The sequence below is a fragment of the Durio zibethinus genome, chromosome 25 (assembly GCF_047325235.1).
Source record: "Durio zibethinus cultivar Kanyao isolate XHJ-2024 chromosome 25, ASM4732523v1, whole genome shotgun sequence".
Classification (NCBI taxonomy): domain Eukaryota; kingdom Viridiplantae; phylum Streptophyta; class Magnoliopsida; order Malvales; family Malvaceae; genus Durio; species Durio zibethinus.
The window spans coordinates 1,137,382-1,153,047 of NC_143186.1; the positions used below are offsets into that span (position 1 = coordinate 1,137,382).

Consider the following 15,666-nt stretch of genomic DNA (forward strand, 5'->3'; position numbering starts at 1 on the left):
TAGATCATAACTCTTCGTTAATGGATTTGGACTTACTTTCAAAGATAATGGGGTAAGGTATTGGTACTTTAGCAGTAGAGGAAATAGAGCAAAAATTGGAATTAAGATTTTTTCAAGAATGTTTCTTGATTTTTTTTACTATTCAATGGTCGAGCAACAAATTAGAGATAAGGACTTGTTTGGGGAACTGACTGTTGAGCTCACTGGTGAAAATAAAGATTTTATAAAAGGTTACTTAAGGTAGGGTAGTAAAATTGGTACATCAAATAGGAATGGTGTAGGGTAAAACCTCTAACCTATTTCCATTCATAAGTCACAGCTTGTACATCTCCTCTTTCCATTTTTGGTGCACCAACTTCCTTTATCCTAGTTGCATCATTCTTTTTAAGCTTTCCATTTTTTTATGTCATTCCTTTTTAGCTCCCCAAATATGACCATGTCAACAAAATTCTTAGTTGCATTTTCAATCATCATTTTATATTATAGAGCTTTAAGAGTATTGACAAATAGAACTATAGTTTCTTTTTCTATTACAAGAGGTTGAGCTTGGGCAGTAGCATCCTTCCATCTTTGAACATATTCTTTGAAGCTTTCAACATCTTTCTTCTCTATGCTTTGTAGAGACAATCGATCTAGAGCTAATTTTTTTAATGTGCTTGTATTGGGTTATAAATGCCCTAACCAATTTTTTTCAAGAAGTGATTTGTGTTTTGTCCAATTGAGCATACTCCTTAGTAGTAGAGCTAGTAAGACTATCTTAGAATATTTGAATTAAGAGCATGTCATCATGGGCATGGGTAGTTATCTTTCTACAATATATAGTGATATGAGTCACTGAGCATTGAGTTTCATCATACTTTTAAAATTTTGAGACCTTGAACTTAGGTGGAACAATCCCATCTAGCACTAAGCAAAGCTTCGATACATCCATAAATCCATAAAAATCTATTCATTCAATAGTTTAAAACCTTTCCTCTATGAGATCTATCTTCTTTTGAAAACTTGAATTTTGCTTGAATTTTTTTGACTCTTCAGGATTGTAAAGGACTTGGATTGGATATGATATATCTCCTATCAAAATAGGAACAATGTATGCTTAGGACTATTGTTGTGTAGCTACTGAAGGTATTCCAAGATGAGAGTATGCCCCAAAAAGCCTTGGGATGTTTGTACATAGGCTTTATTCATTTTTTTCTCTCTATTAGAACTTTTCATCATTTCCATTATTTGAGCCAGATTTCCTCTCATTTCATCTTGAGCTTTCTCAACTTTCTCAATTTGGTTTTGTTTTGGCTCCAAAGTGTTTACAAGTGATAAGTAGATTACCTTGACAATCGAGCTTTTGAACCTTTATTACCACAATTAATAATTAGGATGATGTCTAACTACAAAAGAAAAAAAAATCTATATGAATGAATAATGGATGCATGCATTGAATGCTATCAAATAAAAATAAGGAAAATTTTTAGTTAAAAATTAAAAATTATCTTAACAATAAGAATCTTCAAATAACATTGTTAAACAATCCTAAAATCTGTTGCATGGTCATATAATTCAACTTCAAGATCTTGCTACTGTCATTGATAGGTTCTTCTACTGATACAATTAGGCAATGAACTCTTAACAATCTTAGGCTCCTATTTGTTCTTAAAACTTAATAGGCCAATTTTGATTAAACCCTGCATTTTATGTTTGAATGCGAGGCAATTTTCTATTGAATGGCTTGCATTCCCAAAATGATAATCACATTGAGTATCAACATCACACCACTTAGAATTAGGAGATTTTAATGGCTCTAGAGGCACTGGTGTGATCAGATGGTTTTTAAGGAGTTATGGGAATAACTTAATGTAAGTTATAGGAATTTGATGAATGATGCATTTTTCTTTCTTTTTACTCAATGATTTTTTAGGTTAAGTAGTTGTTTGACTTACAAATGTGGGTGTTGGAGCAAAATTAGGTGCATATGCCCAATGGTACATTTGCCAACTTGATTGTTGAATCAACTGATAACCACAAGGACTTTGGAAGGCATTGCAAATGGCAAGATAGGGATATGGATTCCAACCAATCTGTGTAGGTTGGATGGGAGCATGTCGTACTTAAGGTGTCAAAAAGGGTGGTTGTAAAGTAACCAGATGGGAATAAAGATTTGGGAGTGAACCAATCTATGGCACCTGTGTGGAATTCGAGATCCTTGTCTGATCCACCTCTTTTCTAATTTGGTTTTCACTTGGGCTGTTGGTAAGATTTGGATAAATGTTGGCCCTTGATGTCTTTCCAATACACAAATAGGCCGGAAAGGATGAAGATTCCTTAGAATGGATAAAATTAAGATTTTCAATTGTTTTCATCAACTTGGCTAGTTGTGTTTTCACTTATCGTAGTTCATGTTTGAATTTTTCTTAGTGGAGTTCCAAGCCTGAATCTGTGCTTCTAATTAATCACTCATGTCTTCTAAATTGCTACCTAGATAAAGCAAAAGACTTTTATATTATGTAATGATATGATGAATGCATTACATGAATGATGAGGATCTATGAATAAGTAAGATGCATGAAATAAATTAAAAATAATTGTAATCCTATTATTATGCAATGGTATTGATGTTAACATGATTCATGTAAAAAGGTAGTAACAAACAAGAATTGAGTTAGCATCCAATATAAAAATGAAAAAGATAAAACAAGTTAGTGCCCAACTCACGTATAACGAAAGGTATATGAATTCTGAATCATTTCCACAAAAAAGGAAGGACATGGCTTTACCTATGGATTAAGTCCATTACGGCCCACTATATGTGGTTTGGAATTAACTCTACAGGTTCTCCAATTGTTCCTCAGATCATTGCCCATCACAGACTAGTAAGGTAACCTAATCTTTGTCCATCATAAGCTACCAGCGAAATTGGTTCAATTTGAGTGGGAGTATTTTGCTAGCTTATGCGGAGGCATGAAGCTTCACGAAAGCATAGTTACTTTACTCCCTTTTAAGGGTTATAGCTCGGGTGTAAAGTTTATGCTATGCATATGCAAGTGAATGACAGAATATTAAAAACTTAAAAAATAAATCAAGAAAAAAAGAAAAAAAATCTTTTTTAAGGAAACCATTAGGCCTGGGAAACACAAATTCATTTACTGGCCTAACTCTCGGCATATCTCCAATGAAATCACCAAACTGTCATAATGTATAGATCCATAAACCTATCGCTAGATATGACTTAAGGAGTCGCCATCAATCTTTTTTGCTTAGGTGAGATTAGCCACCTAATTGAATATGTCCCATTTTAAAGAAAGATTCCAAGCTCGATTCAAGTATATTTAAAAAGTAGATTCATGTCTACAAAATGCAGAATAAGTCAAGTAGTACGGTTACATGTGAGGAAAGTTATAACACCTTTATAATACTCATCCAAAGGATGGTATTAGTTTGATATTGTGTTATTCAAAAGCTTTAAAAAAATTTTGCCAAATAATTTAATATTGATAATTATTCTTAAATTACTCCAATATGTTGGTAATAATTTAAGAACATTCCTTTACTTCATGAGTACTTAAGGAGATTATTTGTTACACTTTGAAGAGGCTTTGTCATTAGGCTCATTTAATTTTTGTAAAAACTTTTATTTGTGATAACAAATGAGATTGAAAACCTTTGTATCGAAAATTTCTACCTAAATTCTCCAATATGTTGGTAACATTTAGAAGGGATTTCTTACTTAGGAATTTACATAAAGATTGCTATTTGCAAGACTCTTAGTAATTCTATCATTGAAGATTCAAAATTAATTTTTATAAAAAAATAATTATTTTCAGAAATATCTTCCAATATTTTGGTAAGATTTTCTGTTAAAGATTATCCTCCAATATGTTAGTAGGATTTTATGAAAACTATTTCTTTAAAAAAAAACTTACTTTTTGTTAAAAATTATAAGGTTATCCAATATGTTAGTAAAACCTTATTTTTCTAAAAATAAAACCATAAACCCTCCAATATGTTGGTAAGGCTTTTTTGAAAATTATTATTATTCTTTTGTTCTTCTTGAAATTTAATTTTTGTTAAAATTCTTAAAGTTTTTCAATATGTTGGTAAAACCTTATTTGGCAAAATATGATTACAAGCTCTCCAATATGTTGGTAAGACTTTATTTTTTTGAACAATTTATTTTAAAAATCTAAACCTTCCAATATGTTGGTAAGATTCAATTCTTATTCAAAGTTTATTTCTTAGAAATTTGAATCCTCCAATATATTGGTAAAGTTCTTTTTTATCTGTTTAAAGATGTATTTATAAAATAATATATTTACAAATGAATAAATAAGCAAATAAATTAAAATAAAAAAAATAAAAAAATAAACATATAAAAAATAACCACATGAATAAATAAAGAAATAATCAAACAAAAAAATAAAAAATTACTTGAAATGCGGCTCAGCTTAGCAATTGAAAAATAGCTCTGCTACAAGGAAAATGGGCAGTAAGAATGGCTGGATTGAGGCTCGGCTCAGCTCAACTTGGGTTTATAGCTGATAGGAACTGGTTGCAAATCGAGTTGCGTGCAGATCGAGTCGAGTAAATAGGTTGAAACATGGACCCTAAAAATCCTTTAGGAGAAAAACGACGTTGTTTTATAGTGATATAAAAGGTATAATTTTTTTTTTATCCTTATACCCTTTTTTCTTCTCTTGTTCTTCACTATCTTTTCTCTCTCTAGATAGAGAAAATTGGTCAATGGCGATAGCAAACTCGTTGTGATATGGAAAATATTACCGAAAAATTCAAAAATTATCGAAAACTTTAAATGTTGCCAAAAAAGTTGTCGAAAACTACAAATCTTACCAGAATCTGTCAAAAAATGCAAAGTTCCATAAAAAATTCAAACATTTTCCATAATTTTTCAAAAATTTCAAAATATTTTCAGAAATTCAATTCGAAGCCTTTTGAACTAACTGGATCTTTCACTCACACTGTTTCTCCCAAATTGGACTAAATCAAACTCTAACAAATCGCCAAATCCCTAAAAACAAATTTCTTCAAATTAAGAACCCCACTTTTAGGCTATTTTTTTTTACTCTTTCTTGATCATTTTCTCTGTGTATACTCTAATTGCTGTTGTGTGTTCTTTCTGTGATGATATGCAGGTCTTTTTATAAGTGGAAATTTAGTAGAATTACAAGTTACTTATAACTCAGTTTCCACAAAATTTACATTATCATAAAGAAAAACATTTATCTTAAATTCAAATTCAATTCAAGTCCAATTATGATAAAATCAAATTACCATTCAAGTTCATCACCAACCCCCTAATTGATTCTTAGCCAATCATTTTTTATTTTTAAGAATTATCTTTAAAAAAACTAATGAAATCAAAATAAATACTTAAAGATAAATGAAATTAAAATTAAAGATAAACCAAAAAATCTAAAATCAAATAAAAAAACCAAAACTAAATAAATAAATAAATAAATAAATAATCAAGATAAATAAGATTTATATATAAAGGGGTAAAATAAAGATAAAATCATAAAAGAATAAAAAAAATTTAGAAAATTGGATAATTGGGCTCGATTGGTTTGGGCCCAAACTATTTAAGCGCCGAACCAAATATGGTGTCTACAGATATTATTCGAAATAAAGCTATGGCTGTGACATGAAAGGTATGTGAAATGAGTGCTTAGTAGATTCCACATATAATATGCTAAATTAGTTAGCATTCCACTTGCCAACCATTTTCATTTAAGTAAGAAATCTTGTTCAATGACTAAGGAAGAGCAACTAGCTATGTCTTGTATTCTTTATTTTTCTGCAGTCAATTCTTTGATGTATCTTATGGTTTGCACATGGCCTGATATTGCTTATGCAGTTGGTTTAGTGAACAAACCTCTTTCTAATTCGAGGAAGGTTCATTGGAAAGCAATGAAATGTATCTTCAGATATTTGAGGGGCACCTCAAAAATGTGCTTGAGTTATAAAACTATACAACCAATTCTAGAAAGGTTTACTAATGCTGACATAGTAGGTGATATTGATGGTAATACTTCTAATTCAGGGTATATGTTCATTTTTGTAGGAGGAACTATGTCTTAGCAATCTAAGTTGCAAAAGTGCATTGTGTTGTCAACTACAAAGGCTAAATATATTGAAGCAATAGAAGCAGGTAAAGAAATGCTTTAGATGAAATGTTTTCTTTTTGAATTAAGGTTGAATAAAAAAAAGTATGTGATATTTTATGATAGCTAGAGTGCTTTAGAATTGAGTAAGAATACAATGTATCATGTTAGAATAAAGCTCATTCATGTTAGATATCACTGATTGCATTTAGTGATTGAAGAGCAGCAGATGCAATTGAATAAAGTTCATATTGATGAGAATGCAGCAGATATATTGACTAAAACACTTCCTAGAAAAAAGTATGAGTTATGTGGGAACTTAGCTAGAATGATTCTTTGGCCATGATAAGTTCCAAATGAGGTTGTTATGGTAATAGATCTCCTCCTAATGGAGCTTAAAAGGAAGATTGTTATTTGTAGGGTCTAGCTCCATTTGATTTTGGCCAATTAAAGTCATAGGTCTTTGTTTTAGGGAAAAAAAAAAGCCATATGTAATAAAGTGGTGGGGCTAGTTTTATTAGGCATGGAAAGTAAAAGCATGAGTTGTCAGGAGGGGAAAAAATTGCCACGAGAGAGAAAATAAAGAGAAGGCTAAAGTTGGCAGTTTGATCAAAGGTTGAACAAAGGTTGATCTGTGGTTTGATTGAGCTGAAATTTTGTAAGTATGTTTATAACTCAGTGGTCTACATTCAGAATGGTGGAGATTAAATTCAAAACTCTTTAAAAACACATCCAAAGTATATTCGTTGAGTCATCTATTTGGTGGGATTTATTCAATTATCTTTCTAATTATTATTTAGCTCTAATTTTAATTAAAGAATAACTTTATATATATATTATTTGATAGTGAAAATTTTTTTAGTGATCCGTAATTTTTCCCTCAATACTGAAAGATTTTTCACGTAAAGCTTAGTATGTTTTATTTTTTTTATGTTATTAATTATTGAATATTATTTATTTGTTATGAGTTTATTACGATTTATTATTTCTATGTTATTATGCTTCTTGCTTTATGCCCAACACTTATAAAAGGGTGTGTTTAGGACATTGGAGTTGAGAGACGTGAGAGACTTAACTCAGGTTAGTGACATCTCAAGTTCAAGGCTTAGGAGGTAGTGACCGGCGAAAGTCAGGACAAAGTCCAAGCTCACAAAATTTAGGAGCTAGAAAATTAAAGAAATGACTTATGTGGAAGTCAGAATTCGTTACATCAATATGAATATCCAACGTTGAGACAAGAAAATTTCTTGACAAACCAACCTGTTGTTCCGCAACCATGTGGAGGAGTTCAACAAACCTTGGGCCAACTTCCACTGCATCAATACAAAAATTTGGTGGTGAGGCATGAAGTCTTGTTGTTAAACCATTTGTTGCACTGCAACCATGTATAGGAGCTCAACCAAATTTAGGTCAGGGGGTATGCACTAATTAAAGGCTTGGGGTTTCATCAAGCTCAGAGTTAGGGTCCTTTGTGCATCGAGTGAACAAAGGTTTAAGTGCGATACCAAACCCAAGGCAAGGGGCTCAAGCAAACCAAGGCCTAGGATTAGGAGTTCAAGTCAAACAAAGCTTTCCTCAACGGTAAAACCAAGTCATGGGGGCAACGACCAATCTAAGTATAGGTAACCGACCTAATGTGGGGTATGGTTCCCAGGTTAGAGAAATTGATGGTGTTCAACCGCATGTAGGAAGGGTCCAAGTAAAATCTACGAGACTAAATCAAACTTGGAAGCATACTAACCAGACTTATCAACAACCTACTCAGGTTTGGGAGTAAAATGTCCTCAAAATCTTCAACTAAGTACACCCAGGGGCAACCTCTAATAGCACAATTTCCGTTAGTACAACCTAAAGTGGCATAATCACCAGTAGGTTATCTGGACAAGGTAACATGGCCTTGGGAGTTTATGCTCAAAAGGACCTTTTGTTGAGACAACACGTTTCAATACATATTCTACACAATTCATCAAAGTAACAGTCACATCATAAATAGCAATCGAATTGGCTACCCAAAACAAATTTAGGCAACGATCAACTAAAATCTTCCTATTAATTGAAAAGAAAAAAAAAAGAACGGAAATGAGTCATCAACATAGAGAAATTTCAATTTCTTTAATCTAAGCATCATGTCAGTTTTTTTACTGCAAACATATCAGATTTGTATAGTGGCAGCGGCTAGGTCGTGAATTGTACATGGGACATTCTCTTCTAACAATCGAACAGCCAAAATCCTGGCAAACAGAGGATACTAAAGTTCAACTTTGGACGTGTTTACTACCTTCTTGTCCAAATTCTCTCTAAGATGCTCGCATATACTATCTGTGTCATTAAAACACTCTAAAACCAGTTACTTCCTGAAAAGGAAGTTCCTCAAGCGCTAAAATCCCTACCCGTACTCAACCACTGTACAAACAGAACCGAGTTCTATCAAAAACTTTAAACCCATTAACATAAAGAGTTCTCTATCAAAAGCTCTTGGAGAGACTTAAACCCAAAACCATAACAGTTCTATCACACAGCTTCCTTAATAGTGCACACCGTTACCATTGCTGTACACGCCATTTAATGAACCATTCAAAGACTTGAAATAGTTCCCATTTTCTCTGGCCTTAAAAGTTGTTTTTCCATTACTTATCCCATTTGCCATCACTTTGCTCACATGATCAATATTGTTTAGAAGTGAATCCAACTGCCCACATGATGCTGCAATAAGTCCTGGGGATTGACAAAAAATATATATAAACTTAACTTGATTGTCAAAGTTCAACAGATGATTTAAGGTGTTCCTTCATCAAATAAAAGAATCATAAGATACAATAATATATTGCTACATAAGTAAAGGCAATGATCCTACATGCTAGAAAAGTGTGATTGTCACAACCCAACAATTCTCAAACCCCATGCTTTATCAGATCCTATAATCTTGTATACAAGAAAGTCGAGACAAAGATAGTCACGATCTGTTATAGTCGTCTCTTTCACCAAGATTCATTCCAGTCCATTGATTTCACCATAAAACTCACTAGAAGTGGTGAACATTTCAAATTGTCCTCATACCTTCAATGATTGAGTAGCATTAGAAAAACAATTCTATGGAAATTTTCATTTGAAATTTCACATTTACATTAGGTTTAGTATCTTAATTTTTTTCCTTACCATATTAAGGTTTGTTTTTTAAGTCAAGTTTATTAGTTTTCTTGTAGGAGCCTTAAGTATTTTCCTTAAAGTACTACTTCTGATAGGAGTTCTAGTTCTTATAGGATTAGGCTTGCTATTAGCCATATAAATATCAATGTACTCTTTCTTTTGAAGACAGATTATTATGATAACATATTTTTCGGAATTAGTGCTATTGTGTTTGTGAGATGCAATCTTCTTTAGGTCAATTACCAAACTAGCATTCTGCATCACCCAACTCCAACTCTAAAACTCCGCCTCCACCTTGAATTAATCCAAGCAAACCTTCTTTGCAGATTTAAACAATTAACTCTCCAGGTTGAGGATTCCGAGGCAGTTGCCACAAAAGTATTTGCCGCTTCAGCATTCTAAATGATCTCATTTATGGCAACTAACAAATGTGTAATGTTGCCAAAAATAGTGAAAATGTTTGCATTTAATGAGAACTAGGAGCAACAAGAACAGAAGCAGCAAATCACCTTCAATTATTGCACATACTAAAAGGAGCAAAATGTCCTACGTGCAGTAGCCTCCTTAAATTTAGCTAACTGTTCTAGTGATTTCTGAAGAAAATGCATCATTAACCAAGTAGAGGTATAACACCTATAAGGATCAAATAATCTAAAAACCAAGCAATTATGCTGCAACCAATATAAAACCTTTATGCCAGATATGAAAAAAATTATGGATGAGTACCAGAGAAAAGTGCAGAAGGTTTTCCTGGCCTGGACTTGAATTCAGGATGGAACTGAACACCAATAAAATATGGATGGCTTGGTAGTTCAACAATCTGTGCAGCCAACATACAATGCTCATAACCATCAGGGACTAAATATAGAACAATCAGTAAAAATGTTGAGCACAGAAAGCCTGGGTTTTCATAGAGATAAGCTGTGCCACTTTTGTATGTAACTTACCTCCATCCGCCTACCAGTTTCATCTCTGCCAACAAATGACAAACCAGCTGCTTCAAGTTTTGATATCATATCAGGATTCACCTACACAGGATGAAAATCATTCTTAAGAACTTGAAAATAAACCATCTTGCACTCACATATAGCATCCCATAATCCCATGCATGAGTAGACTACCTCATATCTATGCCGATGCCGTTCATCAACAAAGGTTGCATCACCATACCTAAAATAAAACAACTATTTAAAAAAAATTATGCATACAATAAAAGAACCGCTAAAGGATTTCAAGAAGTTCATAACATCCTATATAAGCATGTAAGCTTAAGAGAGCCATGTTCTCACAACTTGGCAGATTTGCAGTCAGGAACCTTGAAGTAAGTCCTCCTTGATCCAAGACGCATGGTTCCTCCCATATGAGTTTTTGAACCCTGTGAAATAAAACAATTCATACCTCTTCACATAATGGGACTAGACAAGGCTATTTTTTTTTCAAAAATAATATAAGTTTATACACCTCTGGCATAAATATGATGCAAGGATTTGATGTTTTAGGATCAAATTCTGTACTGTTTGCATCATACAAACCAAGAACTGAACGTGCATACTCCATGACAGCTATCTGCATCCCGAGGCAGATGCCCAGGAAAGGAACTTTACTTTCGCGAGCATACTTTGCAGCAAGAATCTTCCCTTGCACTCCCCTATCACCAAAACCTCCAGGAACTAAGACACCATCAGCACCCTGCAATAAGAGGCCTTTTAGAGGATTTTGAAGGAAATAGCTCAAGAGAAACTGAAGAATATAAACACAAAAAAAAAAAAAAAAAAATCATTCCAAGTCAACAATCATGGAGTGAAAAAACCTTCAAGCAATTCCATGCTGCTTTATAAGTGTCAGGATCCTGTAAGGTGTATATTATAGACATTGTGAGTATATATGTACTACAAGAAATAAAAGTGGTAAGGAAATATGTTCTTTACCAGCAAAAATTTACAAGAAAAAAACTTTGTGAAAATCAGGGCAGCAAAAATTACAATCAAAACTGACCTCTATAGCAGTAATATCTTCAAGATGACTTGCTTCAACCCACTCTACAACAAGCTTCTTCTGAAAGCCAACAGAAGCATGCAAAAGTGCCTATCACAATAAACCTCAGATATTAGAAACCATTTCCAAAGAATGCCTAATACCCTTCTATCCTTTAGAGCTTCTTTGGCCCAACTAGAGCTTCTATAGGAAAGTGCTGTAAGAGTAGAGTTGTTATAAAACATTAGGGATCAGACATGCATAAAGCAGCCCAGAGGAGTTCTACAAAGAGAAGTTCAAATAGTGTTTGGCAAACTTAATGTAAAAGTGTTGTAGGATATTGGAAATAAAAAATTCAAATTATCATTCAATAATATTTTTATTTACTTTTAAAATAAATAAAATAAACGACTCAACATCATTAAACCAAACAGAAATTTTAAAGTGAAAGAAAGAAACAGAATAACTTTTTTTAATTGGCTATAAAAAAGAAATAAAATAAAAATAAAAATTGAACCAAATAGAAAAAAAAAATGTAAAAAAAAATAATACATCTTATAATTTCATGAACTAAGGGAAGATTGAAAATGCAAAAAAAATTCTTACTAAATACTTTTTACTACAAATTAGAAATTTTTGAATAAGTTTTGATTTATAACTTCATCTAAAGGCCAAAACAGGCTTTCCCACAAAAGCTACAAATTTTAAACTTTCGAGAGCCATACACCTTGCTACTACTTTTGCACTAGTAAAGCTCTTCACTAAGATGAGCCGAACAACTACTTGGAAGATAGCGTATTTAGCGGGATGGAGGATGGGGCTACCTAGCGCACAAATAACTAATACAAAGATTGCATTAAATGATTGAAATCACTTGGTGGAGGGGGCAGAGATAAATAATAATAATAAAAGATAAAGCTTTTCCTTTTTTTCAGAACTAACAAAGCTTTCACCTTTAACACGGAGAGGTAAGAATCTTTAAGCCCAATGTATTTTCCAACCATGGCAATTTTAACCTAAGATGGCAGCAAAAAGCATTACGATTTTCACCATATGCAAATAAATACAAATAACTCATACTTTACTGATGCTTGGGACCCACAGGATCATGAAGCATGTCATAAACTTTGGTCCTAGCAGTCCACTCAGTTAAGTCAGGTTCCCTTGCAATCCTGCAATTCATAGATTGTAAATATACATACCAGAAAACTACAGCCAGATGTTGAAGCATAAAAAAAAATTCTCATCACAGACAAAACATAAAGAGAACATAGAAGAAGTGAAGATAGATCATGCGATAAGAAAAAAAAAAAGAATGAATCAATGAAGGAGGGGATGGATTAAAGAGAGCATAAGGCAAACCCTAGAAGGTTCAGTCCTTTCAAGATTGCTTCATGTGCCTTTTGATCCTATTCATTATCAGAAAATAAACAAATTAATTAGCAAATAAAAAGGCATACTTACGCTGTAGTTTTGTCTTATGAAGTTAGAAAACAATAAACTCAAAAGGAGAACTGCTTACTCTCAGTAGTAATGGAATGTGCCAAATATTTGGAACATCATAGAGGGTGAAAATACTTTCTGCCTGGAAATAAGTCATATTGCTTAATAATGGTAGTTATTCATTTTATAAATGCCAGAGAAGCAGACAAATAGCATTCATGTTGCATTACCGGCACATGGCAAAATTGAGAGAGCTTTTCCTTGACATTATCATCAAGCACCTGTTGAAAAAAATGGGTGTGTGAATGAATAAGAAATGCAAAATCAGCACTGGTACATACAGTCAAAAATGAGAAATGACTGTTAAACCTTTGTACTGCGACAAGCAAGAATATTTGGTGTCAAGCCAAGTCCTCTAAGTCCCCGAACACTATGCTGGGTAGGCTTTGTTTTCTGTTTTTTGAATTTGTTATAATGATAATTAGAAATAATGAATCATCAAGCACAGAAGTTGATTTCACACACCAGGTTCTCTCACTTTCATTCACAATAGCCATGATCTACCATACACAAGATATAAAAATGAAGGATTAAGAGATACAAAGTCCTTAGGAATACCTGTTCGCCAACAACATTGAGAACAGGCACAAGGCTGACATGAACCAAACAGAAATTGCCAGGGCCTAAGACAAGAGGCACAAAGTGAAATTATTATCCCAACAGCAGAACATTTGAAAGAAAATTCACATAAACCAATTAGATAAGGAAGCATAACAGAATATTCTTACCGACATGGTACGAGAATTGACCAAGTGCTTCAATAAATGGCATAGATTCAATGTCACCTGGATCAAGATAAGTTGCAAGTAAGAACCACAAAGGAAGTGCAAATGCAGCAAACACACATTGTTGAAGTGAATGTACCTATAGTTCCACCCAATTCAATGACACAAATATCAGCAGGACCTTCCTCTCCATCAACTGGCATCATTGCTGCACTTTCTATCCACTCTTGGATGGCATCTGTAATGTGAGGAACAACCTAGAGCAAAGAAGAAATATGAAATTAGGAAATTATAAGAAGCATAACACATTTAGAAAGCTTTGTTCAGAATATACTTTAGAAAGCTTTGTTCAGAATATACCTGGACAGTCTTTCCAAGATAATCTCCCTTTCTCTCCTTGTTAATAACAGACTGTCAAAAATAAAAAAGGCATAGCATTGAAGAGAGAGTTTCAAATGGTACAAATCTTGGACGCAGATAAGAAAGATGTGTGAAGAGACCTGATAAATCTTCCCAGTTGTTATATTATTGTCACGCGTTAATGTGATGTCAAGAAATCGCTCATAGTTTCCAAGGTCTAAGTCCACCTTCAAATGCAGAACAAGGTTAATTCACATCATCAAGATTTGAGCATGGGAGCTTTGGTTAGAACACGTGAAAAGAAAAATACCTCGCCGCCATCGTCAAGGACAAACACCTCCCCATGCTCAAAAGGAGACATTGTACCAGCATCGGTGTTGAGATAAGGATCTACACATATTGTAAAAAAAAAAAAAAAAGTGTCATTCGTGATTGATTGAGTGAATAAGTGAAAGCATTGGAATTGCACAAGTACCAATCTTAATGGAAGTGACACGAAGGCCGCATGATTTAAGGAGAAGGCCGATGCTACTGGCAGTTACCCCTTTTCCCAGACCGCTCACTACACCTCCCGTAACCAGCACGTACTTCATTTTCTTTTTGGTTTTTGGACCTAAACAAAACAGATAAAAGGGGAGGAGCAAAGAGAGTTATTTATAGCACAACCGGGGCTTTGGTCTCGGTCTGATAATACCAAAGAGGCTCAAAATCAAAATGAAAAGCCACCTCTTCCTTGTTCACAATGACTGACGGTCTTTACAAAGTCCAAACCGTGATATGTTTCCAGAATCAGAATGTGAAATGTGAAAAAGTGAGTGTGAAAATCGATATCAGGGATAAAGCAAAAAAGCAATGGCCTCCCTCCCTTTGCTCAGGTTCAAGGCGGCGGGTGAGGTGAGGGAAGGTTCGCTTCGCCCTTTTTGGTTTTTATTTTTATATTGAGAGGAGAGGAGAGGCAGATCGAGCCCGGGATTTTTTTTTTTTTTTTTTTACATATTTTTCCTCTAATTAATTTGTCATTTTTATCTTTTATTTTTTTATTTATTACTAGTAAAAATAAAAAAAAAGTATTTTAAAAAAATTAATGAATTAGTTTTCAAATTTTTTTTTTTATATAAAATTTCCTCAAATAAATGTTTAAAGTCACGGAGATTAAAATTTAAAAGAAAAATTGATAGTGCCAATTTTTTGAATGAAGTAGACAGTGTATTATTTTCTAAGGAAAAAAAAAAGCTAATATCACTTGCTTTTTCACTTTTTGTTTATTTATTTATTACTACCTTCTATCTAAGGTTGTTGAAAATTTAAACTTATACTATACCTATTGTTTTTGTCATCAAATTTTCGTTTCTGTCATAGTCCATATGTAAAGTTTAAATGGGTATTATAAAATTGTATCAAAACTTTTAATTCCAAAAAAAAAATTATAAAATATATAAAAAAAATTAGAATTTCTAGTGTTCAAAAGAAAAGAAAATATATTTTCAAAACTTAAAAAAGGAAAAGATTATCAAAGAATTAGGTTGGAAGAATAGTATTAATATATACATTTTTTATGAGACTATTATAATATAAATTATTATTTAATTTTTTTATTTGAAATTGCTAAAAATTGAATTATAATGACTAAAATTAAAAATATAATACTCTATCAGCAAATCAATTAATTGTTGACTATTATTATATAAATTATTATTTGACATTTTTATAACGGTGAAATATTTAAATTCCACAAACATGTTTAAAAGTTTATCAAATGTCTTTTTATTATATAAAATTTTTAATTTTTCAAAAATATTTAATATATATATATATATGTCAAATTTCTAATTCTGCCAACCGGGCAT

General features: G+C 32.6%; 1 protein-coding gene across 4 annotated transcripts; it reads right to left on the minus strand.

The window, feature by feature from the left end:
• Positions 1 to 7,163: 7,163 nt before the first annotated feature.
• On the minus strand, positions 7,164 to 14,727 carry LOC111276093 (uncharacterized). 4 transcript variants are annotated; one of them, XM_089754129.1, is made up of 22 exons: positions 14,546 to 14,727; positions 14,295 to 14,432; positions 14,130 to 14,209; positions 13,960 to 14,046; positions 13,820 to 13,870; positions 13,599 to 13,716; positions 13,463 to 13,519; positions 13,293 to 13,357; positions 13,044 to 13,127; positions 12,905 to 12,955; positions 12,754 to 12,816; positions 12,594 to 12,640; positions 12,334 to 12,403; positions 12,185 to 12,247; positions 11,253 to 11,342; positions 11,068 to 11,106; positions 10,719 to 10,946; positions 10,547 to 10,632; positions 10,379 to 10,427; positions 10,205 to 10,285; positions 9,984 to 10,077; positions 7,164 to 7,423 (listed from the first exon to the last, which is right to left on the minus strand). In XM_089754129.1, exons 2-22 carry the CDS (start codon positions 14,410 to 14,412, stop codon positions 7,209 to 7,211), a joined length of 1,836 nt encoding a protein of 611 aa, XP_089610255.1. In that variant the 5' UTR covers positions 14,413 to 14,432; positions 14,546 to 14,727; the 3' UTR covers positions 7,164 to 7,208. The 4 variants fall into 4 exon arrangements, 3 of the variants coding, with proteins under 3 accessions (XP_089610255.1, XP_022717638.2, XP_022717639.2); XR_002688498.2 differs by lacking the exon at positions 7,164 to 7,423 and adding an exon at positions 8,191 to 8,825 and having other exon boundaries at positions 10,379 to 10,441; XM_022861903.2 differs by lacking the exon at positions 7,164 to 7,423 and adding an exon at positions 8,191 to 8,825.
• Between the last annotated feature and the right edge of the window lie 939 nt (positions 14,728 to 15,666).